The sequence below is a fragment of the Miniopterus schreibersii genome (genome assembly GCF_964146895.1).
Source record: "Miniopterus schreibersii genome assembly, chromosome: 5".
Classification (NCBI taxonomy): Eukaryota; Metazoa; Chordata; class Mammalia; order Chiroptera; family Miniopteridae; genus Miniopterus; species Miniopterus schreibersii.
The window spans coordinates 54,945,370-54,962,997 of record NC_138106.1 but is presented as its reverse complement, the minus strand read 5'-3'; the positions used below and the strand labels follow the sequence as shown (position 1 = coordinate 54,962,997).

At 43.4% G+C, this 17,628-nt stretch overlaps 1 protein-coding gene and 1 pseudogene across 2 annotated transcripts in view; both read left to right on the top strand.

The window, feature by feature from the left end:
- The first annotated feature begins 7,602 nt into the window (after nt 1–7,602).
- Nucleotides 7,603–8,031, top strand: LOC308557576 (small ribosomal subunit protein eS26 pseudogene; annotated as a pseudogene). The gene has a single exon. The product of its transcript is annotated as a small ribosomal subunit protein eS26 pseudogene (transcript).
- A 4,704-nt stretch (nt 8,032–12,735) lies between these two features.
- The window catches only part of SIDT1 (SID1 transmembrane family member 1), a 73,666-nt gene continuing 68,773 nt past the window's right edge, over nt 12,736–17,628 (top strand). The window contains exon 1 of the mRNA XM_081139421.1: nt 12,736–12,960. Coding sequence (XP_080995547.1) covers nt 12,751–12,960 — 210 coding nt within the window. The 5' untranslated portion in view covers nt 12,736–12,750. The remainder of the gene's footprint in view (nt 12,961–17,628) is intronic.

Here is a 17,628-nt window from a genome sequence, read left to right as displayed (position 1 = left end):
TAATTAAATTGATAAACTTCTAAACAAATTGATCAGGAGAAAATTGCATATAAATTACCAATATCAGAAATAACAGGTGACAGATTCAACAGGTACCAAAAGAATAATAAAATATTTTAAACAACTGTATGTCAATAAACTTGACAACATAGATAAAATGGACAAATTTCTTGAAAGACATAAATTACCAAACTCTCTCTCTTAAAAAAAAAAAAAAAAAAAAGATAACCTGAATAGCCCTATATCTATTAAAGAAATTAAAATTGCAGTTAAAAAACAAAAACTAGAGACCCAGATGACTTCACTGGTGAATTCTACCAAACATTTGGGGAGGGAAGATCACCAATTCTACACAAACACTTTAAAAATTGAAGGAGAGGGAATACTTCTCAACTCACCCTATGAGGCCAAAGTCACCCTGATAGCTCAACCAGAGAGAGGCTTTGCCAACAAAGAAAACTACAGAGCAATAGCTCACATGAATATAGATGCAAAAATTCTTAGCAAAATTTCAACAAAATTCACCTACCAAAATACTTATGTTGAGTGGAAGAAGCCAGAGAGAGAGGAGAGAGAGATACTGTGTGAGTCCATTTATGTAAGACTCTAGAAAATGAAAACTAATATAATGACAGAAAACAGACCAGTGGTTGCTTGGGACTGGAAAGGACGCAGGGAGGAAGTGAGAGAGAGAGTTAAAGCAGGAAGGGAACTTTAGAGGGTAATGGGTACACAGGTAATGGTTTCATGGTGTATATATATGACACAGGTGATACGTGTGTTTTAAATACGTGGGGTTTGTTATGTGTCAGTTATGCCTCAGGAAAGCTGTTTATTTCGCCTTCTCAGAGTGTTCAAACATGAGTTAGATATGCTCTCCAAACCGTAAATTTCCTGCTGCTTCATCTTCCCCATTCTAACTTCTAATAAGAGTATTTTTGAAGTCTTCCCTTTATTTTACTATAAATCTTTTCCACATTTCTCCTGTGTTTGAGTCTCTGCCAAATGCAAGTGTGATGGCTGAAACCCTTCTTACATAAAGCTCTGAATAAATAGTCTCTATTTATTCTCATGTTAGTCGTTTTAGTTGCCACAACTACTTATATTTTTATGACATTGATTTTTTTTAATATTGGGAAGATTTGCCTTGAGTACTACTATGAGATGAATCATTCTTTTTGTATTTTCTGATTTTTAAAATGTAAAAATACCTAAACTTGGATATAAATCATATGGATCTCTGGTCAGTTGTAAGAAACAAAAAATAGGGAATCTGCCAGTCATGACCAAATCATGACCATTCTGGGCTGATTTTTGCAGAGATTATGGTTTGGCTTCCTGGACTGATTGACTGTGGGTCAAGTTCTTTTCTTATATATGGTCTGGCCATTGTCTATTTGAATATTCAGTCTCTCAGTCCCTCCTTTTGGTCATTTTCTCAATTACAAGAATTTTATCAATTCAAGGAAAGCTAGAGATCCACATCTTCACCATTTGGGATTATCCAGTTGTCTCCATAGTCAACTGTAGTGTGAGATCTTCTTGACCTTTTTATTGTTGCATTTTCATGACAATCATACGACAAGAGAACAGGTGCACAAAAACACTTAAGATTCTGGATAGAATGCAATGGACAACATCACAGCCATTATAATGAAAACAATAACAACTAATAGTCCCTATAAGATACTTCAGAATCAGGAACCCCAATTGCCCAACCCAAGCCAAGAGAATAAATTCGTAGGTCATGGAGATCAAATTTAGAGGGTCCAGTAGCCTTATCCTTGAGACACCGTGCAGCTTATTTTACAATGCCTGTTTAATTAATCCAAGAAGTACTGGCAATGGCACAGACACCGCCATGACTAGCAAACAAGAAAGAAAGAGCGATGTAATCGTCTACCACTGCCCATGGCAATGAGTTAAGACTCATCTGTATTCCATCTAGAGCTGAGGTGGTATCATTAATGACTCCTGCCAAATTTAATGATACATTTCTTACAGCCTTTTCTATTTGTATAATTTTCACTATTGGGAAGACTGCTGTGATTGTTAGAATAAACAAAGAGTCAGTAATTCCTCCAGGTAGAGCGCCTGAACAATCAAGGTGGCCTCCTTTCGAAGCTTGTATCTCAGTCAGAAAGTCCATCCTTGCTGGCTTATAGAATTAGAGTCGCTAGGTATAAACAAGTCTTGGAAGACTATTACTGAAATGCATGAAGTGTCAGTCTGAGGGAAACAAGACCATGTGTCCTGGCTGCAAAGGAAGTAGTAACCTACCTATAGCGGCACATAGAGATCCACTAAACAGATGATCACAACATGAAGTCAGCACCAAAGCCTTACATAGTTGGATCTCTATTAGTCTGTTCCAGGTGGCGACGATTTGGCCCTTCACCTACAAAGTTTGTTGAATTCAAGTTTAGAATTATCTGGGGTCTGATAAATAGACCGTAATAATTGTTAATTTTTTTCTGGGTGAAGGAAAATGAACAAAATCATAGGTTAATGTGTTTAAGGTCATTTGTCCATGTAGGTTCAAGTGGAACCACCATTGGTTGTAATTCTCTGTGACTAAATTGATGAGACTGGAATAGTCTAGAGATTTATATAATGAAGGTCCAATGATGGGTGACATAGCCAATAGTAAGACTGAGAGTAGAGGGTACTATTCGGGATAACCTGTGAATGGTGTAAGAATGAGCATGTTCTGATCTAACATCTATAATAAAGAGGTGGAGGGGAGAAAATAAGCCCTTTTGGGTGGAAAACACTAGTGGTCTGTAGTCAATGAGAAGGATAATGATTATCAATAAGCAGGTCAAAAACAAAACAGAAATCTGACAGGGGTCTTGGCCTAAAGTCTTACGTGGGAGCGGCCCATTATCTGAGGTCTTGGGTCACTGGCTACTTCCAAAGGTAGGCTGCTTCTAGAGGATCTCCGAGAATCCTCAGCTTGAAGTGCCATATTGGAGTAGCCTTCCAGTTGTACAGAATCTGGAGTTGTTTCTTCAGTTGTGAAATACAAAATCAAAGATTGACTTTCTGAAGTTTCACTAATGTATTTCTTGTTAATTGTACCTGATAAGGTACCTTCCAGTGAGTTTAAAGAGTATTTTTTTTATCCAACATCTCTTCCAACAGATGAAATTTCCTGGTTGATGATTATGAAGCGCCTATTTAAGAAGTGTTTTGGGGAAGCTGGCCTGAACTTGTTCATGATGGGACTGGGTATAGTACATGACTCCCTTGCAATATTTTGCCACACCTGCATGCAGCAAGAGAGAGTCTAATATCAGGGGTAAATTTTCTAAATGTATGGGTCTTCCTGTTAACAGTTCCTAAGGCTATAGCCAATGTGTCTCTGAGACAAAGCATCAAATTGCCATGCGGGCTAGAGCGAGCGCCTCTAGCCACTGGAGTTCAAGGATTTCTGGAAGTTTTGTTTTGTTTTGTTGTTTTTTAAATCCTCACCCAAGGATATTTTTGCCATTGCTTTTCAGGGAGAGTGGAGGGTGGTGAGAGAGAGAGAGAGAAACATCAATGTGAAAGAGACACATCGATTGGTTACATCCTGCATGTGCCCGACCGGGGCCAGGGATCGAACCTGCAACCAAGGTATGTATGTGCCCTTGACCAGAATCGAACCTGGTCCACAGGCCAGAGTGCTAACCACTCAACCAAACCAACTAGGGCAATTCCTAAAAGTTTTTATAATTTTAGTTAAGAAAGCCGTTAGTTACTTTGATCTTTCTAGAAGTTTGTGGGTGAGAAGGGAAGCATCACCCACAAGTTTTTGAGAAGTGATAGTGTTTTACAAAGTTCTATTTTGGTAGTTCTTGTAAATTGTGTGCCTTAGTCAATTGATGTAAAAGTTGGTATACCCCAGATTGGAAACACAACATCAAGCAGTTTTTTTAGAGACTGAAAAGAATTTTCAGCAAAGAAGATTTTCAGCAAAGAAATACTTTAACCCATCTTGAAAATAAACACATCCCACGGAGAGTGGGAGCTGGATAAATCCACCTGAAGGCCTGGCTGGGCGGCTCAGGTGGTTGGAGGGTTGTCTCGTACAACAAAAGGTTGTGGGTTCCATTTCCAGTCAGGGCACATACTTAGGTTGCAGGTTCGATCCTCGGTTGGGGCACATATGGGAGGCAACTGATCAATGTTTCTCTCACATCAATGTTCCTTTTTTTTTTCTCTCTCTAAAACATATCCTCAGGTGAGGATTTTTGAAAAATCTACCTGAAGGTGTCCAAAGGGTCCTTGAGGCTTTTGTTCCTGTCCATGCCTCATCTTCAGTTTTTCCAGGATTATGTTGTTCAAAAGTAATACATGACCCCAAAATAATCTCAGCTGTATTTTTAAAGTTTCCCCACCAATGTTGATTTAAGCTAGTAAGCAATTTGTCTTTCAAGTTCCATATGATTTCACTCATATGTGGAATCTAATGAACAAAATAAAATAGAAAGAGACTCATTGAGAACAGACTGACAGCTGTCAGAGGGGAGGGGATTTGTGGGGCTGGGTGATTGGTGAAGGGATTAAGCAAAAACAAAACCACAAAAACCTCAGACAGACAACAGCATGGTGATTACCAGAGGGGAAAGAGGGTGGGGGGAGCTAGAAGAGGGCACAAGGGGGATAAATGATGATGGAAGAAGACAACTCGGGGTGGTGAGCACACTACAATATACAGCTGATGTATTATAGAATTGTACACCTGAAACCTATGTAATTTTATTAACCAATGTCACCCCCAATGAATTCAATTAAAAAATAAAGAAATTAAACTGTCTTTACTTGCAGATGACATGATTAACTATGTAGAAAATTTGAAGGAGACTTGACCTTGGCTGGTGAGCACACAATACAATATACAGATGACATATTATAGAACTGTACACTTGAAACCCATTAACCAATGCCACCCCGATAAATTCAATAAAAGTCTTTTTAAAGGACAGTAAGCAATTTGTCTTTGCCGTGACAAGTAGTTTCGTGGAGAAATTCAGCTAACATCCACTTGAAATCATCTGGTGCCACCAAATGGCCATCTCGAGGGTGCCAAGGATCACCTGAGTGAAGGATACACCACATTTTTCCCCATTCCTCCTTCTCCAGATCAAGGGCTAAGTGTGGATATTTAATAATAGCCTCCTTGACTCAGTCCAGAGATTCATCCTCTGGACGCTGGTTAGTATCAAAACCTTGGTGGAGGCTGCTTGCTTGGCAAAACGACCTGGCACAGCATTTCCTTTAGCTTCCACATTATCTCTGTTAGCATGCGCCCCAGTCTTTATAACAGCCATCTCACTGGGAAGTAGCAGTGCATCTAAAAATTCCTGAACTTGTTGTCCGCTTTTGATGGGGGTTCCTGCAGAGGTGAGAAAACCTTTTTGTTTCCAAAGCATCATGTACTACTCCAGAGCATACCTGCATGTTTGGTCTTTGGTCTCTGGTCTTTGGCTAGTTGACAAGCTATGGTATGGTAAATTCTACCATCTATCTGGACTGATTTTACCGTAGGTAGAGGACTATCTTTTAAAGGAGAGTTTAGGTTAGTGATAGTGTTAGTGGTAGCTTGATAATCTCCAGTTTCCATTTTGAAGTATGACCCATCAACAAACATTAGGCCAGAATTCTCAGTGGGAGTCTCTAATAAAGCTGAGCAGGTACAGAAACTTCCCTAACTGAAGTAAGATAATCGTGAGGTTCCCCTTCTTATAGTAAGGGCAGGAGAGTAGCAGGGTACAGGGTCTTGCAGCAATTAATGGAAATGTGAGAGGGAAAGAGCAACAGAAATCCATAAGAGGTCAATCAACTGACTGAAGAGCTGTGTGTTTTCAGTCAGTAGTAAAGTCTGCCTAAGGAACCATAAGGTCAAGCAGGGAGCCTAGAATAAATTCAGCAGAAGCATTGGCATGTTTTGCAGTGGCAGGATTGCCCTAAGACGAGGGGTGTCAGCCTTTGCAACTGGATTGAGGATGAGGCTACAATAGTGATGGGTTTTTGATGGTTCCCATGAAGTTGAATTAAAACCCCAAGGTTTGCCAAGAACATTCAAATAGACAAACGGGTTTTTGTTGTTGTTAGGGGATGTCTAAGGAAGCACACTATTGCAGACCTTCTTTGGATTATAGAAGGTTTGTTTAATACTTGGGCTCCCCAAAGAGAGTGGTTCTTACTGAAGACAGCCATTTCATAAAACGATATCACAATCTCAGAAAAATTTGCACCCACTTTCTGAGCTGTTCACTTAGACCTAGACATTATCTCAATTGTAGTTTTGCAAGGAGTCTAGGGTAAGTCTGAATAGTCTCTAGCCTGTCATGAGAGAACGTTTTCCACTCCTTAAATAGGCCATGCCTTAAATTATGGACTGTAGCCCGGCCGGGCGTGGCTCAGCGGTTGAGGGTTGACCTGGGATCCAGGTGATCAGGGTTCGATTCCCAGTCAGGGCACATGCCCAGGTTGTGGGCTTGATCAATGACTTTCTCATCATTGATGTTTCTATCTCTCTCTCTCTCCCTCTCCTTTCCTCTCTCTGAAATCAATAAAGATATATTTTTTAAAAAATAAATAATAAATTATGGACTGTATTTTGGCAAAATTTTAATCCACCTTTTTTGAAATTATATTTTCCTTTCCTGCTGAGGCTGAGAACAAGTAAGTGGAATCCGTTTTCCAGGCTTCTCTGAATAAAGTAGGAAATCATCTATATTTTATATAAAAACTGAATCAGTAGATAAGTGAATAGAAAAAGGTGTGGGACATTTATACTATGGAATACTACGCAGCTGTAAGGAAGAAGGATCTCGTACCCTTTGGGACAACATGGAGGGACCTGGAGAATATTATGCTAAGCGAAATAATCCAGGCAGAGAAAGACAAACATCACATGATCTCACTTATATGTGGAATCTAAAGAACAAAATAAACTTATGAACAAAATAGATCCAGTGACATAGAAGCATGGATCAGACTGAGGAATCTCAGAGGGATGGAGGGGGGCAGGTGGGTGGAGGGAGAGAGATTAACCAAAAAACTTATATGCATATATGCACAGCCCAATGACACGAACAATGGTGTGGAGAGGGACTGGGGAGGGGGGTGGGATGGGGTGAAATGGGTCATTGGGGAGAAAAAGGGACATCTGTAACATTTTGAACAACAACAACAAAAAAAACGCCACTGGATCACAAGGGAAATTTGGACCCTTTAATTCTTGATTACAAACCTAAGAAAATAGGAGGGGCTTCAGTGAACCCTTTGGGCTTAGGTGTCCATGTAGGGTATTGTCCTCTCCAATGAGGCAAAAAGATGTTGAATTATTCTGGTGTAGGGACACTCAGAGAAAGGCAGAGCAATAATCCACTGCAGTGAAGCAGGTGGTTTGGGGAAGAACTGTTGACAGGACAGTGTTTAGTATTAGATCCTAATGGAAAGGGAGGAATAAAAATTGTACTGATGTCCCTGAGATCTTGAACAAATCAATATTCTTGTCAATTTGGTTTCTTTACTGGCAAGGCAGGAATATTACAAGGGTTAGTGTAGGTTATGAAATGGCCTTGGTATACTCTCTCTCTGGCCCTCGCTTCCAAGATGACCAAGAAAAGAAGGAGCAATTGTTGTGCCAAAAAAGGCCACAGCCATGTGCAGCCTATTCGTTGCACCAACTGCGCCCAATGTGTGCCCAAGGACAAGGCCATTAAGAAGTTTGTTATTCGAAATATAGTTGAGACCTCAGCGGTTAGGAACATTTCTGAAGCGAGTGTCTTTGATGCCTATATGCTTCCCAAGCTGTATGTGAAACTACATCACTGTGTGAGCTGTGCCATTCACAGCAAGGTAGACAGGAATCATTCTTGTGAAGCCTAGAAGGACTGAACACCCGCACCCCGATTTAGACCTGCAGGTGCTGTCCCATGACCTCCACCAAAGCCCATGTAAGGAGCGAAGTCCTTAAGGACTGAAGAAAAGTTCTCTGGAAAAAAATAAATAGAAATTGTGCTTTTTTAAAAAAAAGGCCTTGATACCAACACCATATTTTACAGATCTAGAACAAATCCTCCAAATATTTATATGGAACCAAAAGAGACCCCAAATAGCCACAGAAATCTTGAGAAAGTAGAACAAAGTTGGAGGGATAACAATACCAGATATCAAATTATACTATAAAGCCACTGTAATCAAAACAGCCTGGTACTGGCACAGAATAGGCATATAGATCAATGTAACAGAACAGAGAACCCAGAAATTGACCCAAGCCACTACACTCAATTAATATTTGACAGAGGAGGCAAGAGCATACAATGGAGCAAAGACCGTCTCTTCAATAAGCGGTGTTTGGAAAATTGGACAAGTATATGCAAAAAATGAAACTAGGCCACCAACTTACGCCATACACAAGAATAAACTCAAAATGGATAAAAGATTTAAATGTAAGTCATGAAACCATAAAAGTCTTAGAAGAAAACATAGGCAGCAAAATCTCAGACATCTTATGTAGCAGAATTTTCATAGATACATCTTGTAGCGCAAGAGAAACAAAGGAGAAAATAAACAAATGGGACTTCAAACTAAAAATCTGCACAGCAAAAGAAACCATCCTCAAAATGAAAAGAGAACCCACTATATGGAAGAACTTATCTGACAATGATATATCTGGTAAGGGGTTAATTTTCAAAATATATAAAGAACTCATACGACTCAACACCAGGAAGACAAACAATCCAATTAAAAAATGGACAAAGGACCTAAATACACACTTCTCCAAAGAGGACATACAGATGGCCAAAAGACATATGAAAAAATGCTCAATGTCACTAATCATCAGAGAGATGCAAATTAAAACTACAATGAGGTATCACTTCACACCTGTCAGAATGGCTCCATCAACAAACAACAAGCGCTGGCGAGGGTGTGGAGAAAAAGGAACCCTAGTGGGAGTGCAGACTGGTGCAGCCACTATGGAAAACAGTGTGGAGTTTCCTCAAAAAATTAAAAATGGAGCTGCCATTTGACCCAGTGATCCCACTTCTAGGAATATATCCTAGGAATCCTGAAACACCAATCACAAAGAACTTATGCACCCCTATGTTCATAACAGCACAATTTACAATAGCTAAGATCTGGAAGCAGCCCAAGTGCCCATCAGTAGATGAGTGGGTAAAAAAGATGCGGTACATTTACACAATGGAATACTATACAGCTATAAAAAAGAAGGCTGTCTTACCCTTTGAGAGAGCATGGAGGGACCTGGAGAATATTATGCTACGCGAAATAAGCCAGTCAGAGAAAGACAAATATCCCATGATCTCACTTATCTGCAGAATCTAATGAACAAAATAAATTGACGAACAAATTGGGTCCAGAGACATGGAAACATGGAACAGACGAATCTCAGAGGGAAGGGGGGAGAGAGGAGTGAGAAGAGATTAGCCAAAGAACTTATAAGGTATATATGTGTAGCTCGTGGACACAGACAATAGTGCAGTGAAGGCCTGTGGTGGGGCGGGAGCTGGGTAGAGGGGGCCAATGCGGGAAAAATGCGGGACATCTGTAATACTCTCAACAATAAGGTTAACTTTAGCCACGGTCAGTGTGGTTCAGTGGTTGGAGCATTGGCCCACACATGAAGAAATAGTCCCTCTGGTATGCATTGAATATTACAGTTCCATTTGAGAAGTAGTGGGGGGAAAGCGAAGGTATCAGAAATGCTCTGATTAGATCTTGGTGACATGGGAAGCAGGAGACCTGCTAACTTGAAGCAGGGTATTGTATGGTTTGGGGAGCATATTTGGCTTTCTCTGATTTATCTTGAGTTGAAAGTAGGGGCAAAAATTGGGGAGGTTGACAGTCACTGATCAAGTCCTAACTGTTCTGGGCCATTTCCTCATGAGGTGAATCAAAGGTCTATTGTCATATATGGTCTGGCCAGTATTTGTACATTCAGTCTCTCACAGTGGAAGCTTTGCACTGTGGATATTTTAGAAACCTGGCTGACAGATCATATTTTACTCTTTAGCTATTGAACTAGGAGTCCTACAATAATATTTACTTGTGTAACATTTTAAACTGTCTATACACTTTCTGGTGCATTCTTTCCCTCTTTTATCCTTACAGCAATCTTGTGATCCTGGGAGGTTAATTACCTAAAGTTATTCAATGGATTTGAACTAGAATTAGGATTATATCATAGTACAGAATGATTTGTAATATAGCACTCAAATTGTCTGGTATAGATATCCTCTATAATGGCTTTAAAATAAATATTTTGGGTTCTGTGCTGTGATAATCTATCCCAATTGCTTCTAACTTCATTGTTTAAAGGTAGTGTCAGGGGGTCTCTGGCCAGAGACAGTACTGCACTCCCAGTTCTTGTCTTGCTTGTAGGAATGGTCAAGGGGTCTCTGGCCAGAGACAACCCCTGGCCAGAGACAGTACGCTGCACTCTCAGTTCTTGTGTTGCTTGCAGGAATGAATTCAAACAAGAGACAACCAATAATAGCAAAAGCAGGCTATGATTAATTTGTAGGAAAGCAATACACTCAGATGGAACCTGAGCAGGCAACTCGGCCAATATTTGGGAGTTCAGAGGATTTATACCCCTACTCTGGCACACCCCTAGGCAAAGAGCAAGTCACCCCTTCCTTCTCTCAAAAAAGAAGGTATCTTTAAGTTATGAGGTTCCTTAATCTATGTGTTATGTCACCAGTTAGACCACATCCTGGAGGGGCTCTGAATCTTTCCGTTCACATAGGAGCCTTCCACCTCCACTGTCTATTTTCAGTTTGTCACGTCTGGCATTTATTTCCTCCAAACCCCAGCTGCCTCTCCCAGCCTTGAGGGTCACAGCTCTCTTCAAATATCTACTGAGGCTGTTATGTGGAAGAAGGATTAGCTTTATTCCTATGGCTCCAGTGGGCAGAACTCATGCCTGTAAGTGAAAGAGAGGCACATTTCAATTAGAATGTGAACATTTCTTTCTAATGAGACATTTGTTCCCAAAAGAAGGGGTCGCCTTGTGAAAGAGCCAGTTGCTCATATCTCCTAGTGTTGAGTAAGACTCCAGGATACGGCCACTCAAGTGAGTGCTTGAACTGGCCAGGCCAACTGACCTTGAAGGGCGTCATAGACTTCAAGTTTATGACATTTTGTTAAATTCTAAAAGGAGACATAGACATTTTAAATACAGCACTTTGAAATTATTCAAATTCTGAATGAAGTTACAATGTTATGTTTTTTAAAATCAGTGAGCTCTATTTTAACCTTTACCACTCGACTCTTCATTGAATTAGTGATTTTTGTCTTTATGCCACATATTTTCAAGAACATTTTTTAAAAAGTAAAAATTATCCTAATAAGGAGTTGTCGAACTCCATGTTCCATCAGCATTGTTTTCTGACTGTGCAGTTATAAAACTTTATACCAGATGTATTGCACTAATTTTTGAAGTTTTAATAAATTGTAGGAATCCAACGAAGTAAAAAAAAAACACCAAAAACCAAAAAAACAAACAACAAAAAAACCCTGCCTTTGAATGGTAAGTGCTAGGATTTTAACCTCTAATCTTCACTGTTTGAAAAAGACCTATTTCTTCTCGGTGTCTTTTTAAATATTCCTTCAGGTTGGGCGCAACTATAGCTTTTCTAGTTTACAAATAACTTAAAACTGAAATAAAACAGAGAGTTCTCTTCCACACCTGAACTCTGACTGTTCCATGTTCTCCAAGGGTTTCCAAGCGATGCTCTTTTCACCACGCCCTTTACCTGGCTTTGTAACTGCTTCCATGGAATCCCCTATTTTTTGCCAGAAAAAGATTCTTTTCATGGTAGGCTGGGTTTCTCTCTTTTGGGGGGGAAAAATAAATAAATAAATACAGAATCCTAGGGAATCTTTCAGAACCTGAGAAGTCATTCCCGGGTGTGAAAACAGCCCAGAGACTGGGCGAAAAGACGTGCCTCCCGCTCGAACCCGGGCACTCCCGCCCCTTAGCCGACTTCCGGACCCGGCTGCGGCGGTGTCGAAATCCGCCGCTTACCCAGACCTATTTATTTTTTTTAATGACTGTACATGTTTGCATACACAGATGGTTAGAGAGAGAGGTGAGGAGGAGAGGCTGTCCCCGGAGAACGGGAGGTGGCGCGGAGGCAGGGCGGGCGCCCGGACGGGGACGCGCGGCCCGCCGCCGCCCGCGGGGGGAGCGCCGCAGGTAGCCGGCTGCGGGCGGCCCGGCGCCCTCTCCGGGCTGGGCTCCGCCGCTTTCTGTTTCCTCTCTTGCAGCCGGGGTGCACGTTTATTGGAAACGGATTGAATTTCCTGCTCAGTGGCTCGTCAGGTAGACTCTTCGAGACTAGTGGGTATTTCTTTTTAATGTCTCCAACGCCTTTTTTTTTTTTTTTTTTGAGGCTGAAGGGGAAGCGCTCTGGCTAGGTGAGGGGGAGCTTCTGAGAAATGAGACGGGGAGGGGGAAGGAAACGGACTTAAAAGCCCGAGAGCGAAGCTGCAGCTCCGGGCCGCCGCACCCCCGGCTCCCCTGACCCCCGCCCGCGACCTCCCGGGGAGACCCTCCGCCGCCGCAGCAGTGTTCGATCGACCTTTCGGAAACCGGTCACGCTCGGGGCTCTGGCCCGCGGGGCTTGCCCGGCATCGCCCGCCCCGCGCTGAAGCCCGCGCCCGCCCGCCGGCCCGCCCGCGGGGGGCTTCGGAAGCGCCGGCTGCGCGCCCGGCCGCGCGCCCACCATGCGCGGCGGCCCGCGGCTCGCGCTGCTCTGCGCGCTGCCCTGGCTCCTGCGGGCGGCGGCCCCCCGCAGCCCCGCGCAGCCCCTCGCGCGGCGCCCCGACCCCCAGCACCCTGCCAGGGACGCCGATTTCGATCGCGTCTACAGCGGGGTGGTGGACGTGGGCACCGAGGACATCTACTCCTTCACCTACACCAGCCAGCCCGGCCAGGTAAGACACGCGCTCGCCCCCTCGGCTCCCGGGAACTTGCCGGGTCTCCGGGCGCCGCGGCGGCTTTGGGTCGTTTGGCGGTCGGCCTCGGGAGACCTCGGGCGCCGGGGGCCCCTGGCTCCGCTTCTGGTTGCGAGCGATCCCCGCGCAGCCCGAGCGCCGCGTCGTCCGCAGCCCGCCTTGGGAAGCGCTCCGACTCCATCCCGCGCCTCCCCGCGCCTCCCCGCGCCCGGCTGCCGGCCTTTCTGGGCTTTCCCGAGGCGCTGGCTCGCCGCGCGGTCTGCGCGTCCTGGCCACCTACTGGGCCTCCGTCGAGGAAAGTCGTGATTTCTAGGGTCACGGAGGGCAAGGACCGCAACTCTGTTGCTAACCCGCTGCGGGGAAGGACACATTTCGTTGGGACCCGGCCGACCCTCCAGCGCCGCAGCGCGCCGGGAGGGGGGCGCGGCGGGGGAGCGGACGCGGGACGGTGTGCGGGCGCCGCGGGCTGCGGGTCCTCCGCGTTCACAGCCGCTTCCTGCGTTTCTGTGCCCCTGTCACACGTCTGTGCTCCCGAGCAGCCAGGAGACCTGGCCAGAGACGTTGGAGCGGCGGCCACCCCCTCATCTATTGAGATGTTGATTTTAAATTAGGATGGATAACCGTGTGACAATTTTAGACCTACTTCTGACAAGAAGTGACGTGAGGCAAGGGGGGGACTGACTTCCAGCAACTATCCCTTTGACACCTATACTCTGTGATTATATAATGCGAGAAAAACATAGTTCGATTTTTTCCCTTTCATATGGTTCCCTCTGGGGCACAGAGAAAAGAGAAAACTCACCACTGTACCTGTCTCGGGTTCGACTTCCCGTATGAACGTGTGTGTATGTAGGGCTGCGCCAGGGTTCCCTGCTCCCCGGAGCTTCAGGAACAGGTCGTTGGGGTGCCATGATATGCCTCCCTCTCTTACTCTCACTGAGGATCGGAACTCAGAGACCTGGCAACTTGGGGCAGGACTGAGCTGGAGGGACCCATGTGCCTACCGCCCTGCCCTCCCAGACATCTCCCAGCTCTGTACTGAGCAGGTGCTCCATCTCCACCCTGGCACTGCATCCTAAGGGGCTGTGGCCATGGCCGCGCAGCGCTCACCCTGTCCTGTCCTCCTATGACTTTCAGGCCCTGTGTCCTGAAGTGAGCGGAGTGACTGTGTGCAGAGCCACCCCATTATAGACAAGCGGGAGGGGGCAGTTTTTATTCTCCGAACCCCACCTAAGGGACCTCTTTCTGCCCAACGTGTGGTATGGGCCAGCTGACCTGTCACATATGAGGTGTGTTCCCAGCCCTGCGACTGACTCAGAACAAATAAAAGTCTAAAAAACTCCAGGACCTCTGGGGTGTACTGTCAATTTCCTCCTAAGTTATTGATAAGAGAACAAGCAATCTGTGCAAAGTCAGTCCTATCATCAGGCTTTAGTGTGTCTTGCACTTCTGCTTAGAGCTAGGCTGACTGCTTTTGAACTACTGTTTGGCCTTTCTGCCCTTAGTATAATGCCAGTTCCTCTACTGCACTGCAGCGCAGGTTATGCTGTTTGCAGCTGGGATAATCTGCTTGACTTTGCTAGAAAACCACGAGATATTGAGGATAAGGGCAGAGTCATGTTCATCTCTGTACCCCAGTGTCTAGCACAGTGCTTGGCCCATAGAGGTTTACCAATGTTTGGGGGGGTGGGGGGAATGAATAAGTGAAGAAAGATTTAAGGACTCTATAAGCTGATGCTAAATAAAGTAAACTACATAGTTCTAATAGGTCGAAAGTATGAGATTATTTCAGATAAAAACTAAACTTTTTCGTGAAAAAATTTTTATAAAAAACAAAATTTTTTTTTAAATTTCAGAGATTATTCCCTTTCCATTTTGCCTATGTGTGTTAAAATGCCATTTATTATATGAAACAATGGGAAGATTGGTTGTTAAAATCTCTGCATAGTACAATAAAAAGGTGGTTATCCCAGCAGTCCCTACAATTTTACTACTCCGAGAAATACAGTTGGAGACCATGGAACTGATAGATTACTAAAGTATTTTAATGCCAGCAAGCAATTATAGGAACCAGATGTTCTCAAATCTTACAGCTTTCTGAGACCTCTCTTTAATATCCAAATAAGACAGTGGAACTCTCAACCCACTTACTTTGGGAAGTTCCCCTCCTCTCCCTCCAGTCAGTACTTCTGTTGATTTCTTCAGTGATGGCATTTTTCTGATCTATTCATCCAAACCATTACTCAGTTTCTACTGGTAGCCTCCTCTCTTCTTGGTCCCTTTTGCCCCACGTTGAATACTAGCAGCCCCTCCTTCCAATACCATAAATAAGATGTTGTTGGATGTAGCAGAATTTCACTGAAGATGTGGAATAACATAAGGAAATTGCAGGACACCGTAGGATAGGTGATAGATTAAATCAGAAATCCAGGCAACATTGTCATGACAATTTACCAGCTATTCCCCTCCCCCTGCCAGGGGAAATTTCAAGATGGTGGCACTATTTTGGGGGCCCTGGCTTATGACCATCTTCTTGGCCACCCCCCACCCCAAATGCTAGCTTCCTGCTCTCTACATCTTTGTTACTGTCTCATATCAAACAGCTTTGCCTCCGTCTCCAAACCCAAACTCACTAAAGGGCTCTGCTAAGTAAAAGTCTATGAACCCAAGAGTAGAAGCTTGGCTGTGACCAGTTTCCTTTAACCCGAGCAAGTCCTGGTCAGGGCTCCCTCCCCTGAAGGGGTCATTTCCCACCTGCCCCTCTTCAATGCAGCGAAGAATTGGGTTTAGAAAAAGAAATTCTAATTTTTTGAGTTTCAATCTTTTTTTCCTTTTGAAACATTATTGTATTTGCCATTATTGTTCCCCTAAGCTTGGAGGAGAAAGGCTATTCCAAATTTAAGCTTTGGTAAAGAGAGGAAGCTACCATGGGAGCCTTCCCTCCTAATCTTCCCTGTCAGCCTCTGCATCTCCCATAGCCAAGCTGCTTTTCTGGAGAACTGTTTAGCCAAGCGTGTCATGCTAATTAGCTGAGCTCAGCACCAAGTCTCACATGCCTTCCAGGCAGAGAGTAATGTAAATAAGAAGTTCTCATTAAAAAAAAAAAAAAAAAAGTATCACTGAAAGAATGGAGGGATTGGTTTAAAGAAGATGAAATATAATGATTGAAGATGCAGGTTAAGCAAGATCATGGTTCATTTCCTTTCCCTTTTCAGAGGAGTAGGGTTTCACTGTGGCACACAAGGTGTTCTAAAGCCACAGGGCTGGTGCAAAACTGGCAGGAAATCACCTTGTTGAGAAAGTCACCAGGGATATGTTTGACTAGAACAGAGGGCACAAAAGCAGGTTTATTGGAAATGAGAATATTTTGTACAGACAGGTGGCAGCAATAACCAGATGTTTATATTTGAGCTAGAGGGTGATAAGGAGCGTTTAAGTAAAAATCTACCCACCATGCAAATGTAAGTCTTTTCTGAGACTTTCAGTGACAGAATTCACTGTTTGCCATAGATTTTTGAATTTGAAATGTTTCCCTGGAAATAATTATTTTGTTTACTAAACTGAGGCATTTGTCTTTTAATGACATACACTTTTCTATATCCAAGGAACAATCCTTGGCTTAGTATGATCAACCAGCATTATGTTATACCAGTTATACCAGTCTCTTGGATCCAGATTCAAAAATCCTATCCAGTTCTCATGAACAATGGTAACTTCTAGCTCTGTACATGACTAGTTATGCCTAATTTAAGACTTTGATGTGCTAGCGTCAGCTCTCCCGTTCTCGTGTGCACTCTCCCTGTGTTCTCTCTGTACTAAGACAGAGAAGCCTCCTCTGCTGTCCTCTCACTGAACTGACTGGCTCTTGTTTATGAGGAGAGAATCATCTCATTAGCACATTACCTGGGTGACTGGTTACTGTCTCTGCCAGCTCAGGCTGCGATAACAGAATACCATATAGTCTGGGTGCCTTAAAAAATATTTCTCACAGTTCTAGATGCTGGGAAGTCCAAGATCAAAGTGTCAGCAGATTTGGCATCTGGTGAGAACTGGCTTCCTGGCTTATAGACAGTGCCTTCTATCTGTGTCCACACTTGGCCCACAGAGAACAGAAGCAAGCTCTCTTCTGTTTCTTCTTATTAGGGCACTAATCCCATCATGAGTGCTCCAACCTTTTGATCTCATTACCTTCCAAAGGCCCTGTCTCCAAATACTGTCACACTGGGGATTAGGCTTCAATTTATGAACTAGGGTGAGGGGAATACAAACATTCAGTTCATAGCAGTCACCTCCCACATTTTTCTCTGTGGCTCTGAAAATGGAGCATCAACTGTCATAAGGATGTCAAGGGCTGACCATTCTCCACTTATGGGTCTGATTTTTATGGAGGACCCATCTTCTGCCTGCCTACACCTGATAATCTTGTGCTGAATTGCATAATTGCTTCTGTAAGTATGTGCTGTCGAATACGGTAGCCACTGTCCACATGTTGCTGTGGAGCACTTGAAATGTGGCTAGTCTCAATGAGGTGTACTGTCAGTGTAGAAAACACACTTAATTTTTAAGACAGTATGAAAAAAATAACATAAAATGTATCATTCATTTTTTTATTGATGTATTATATAATGGATATGTTAGGTTAAATAA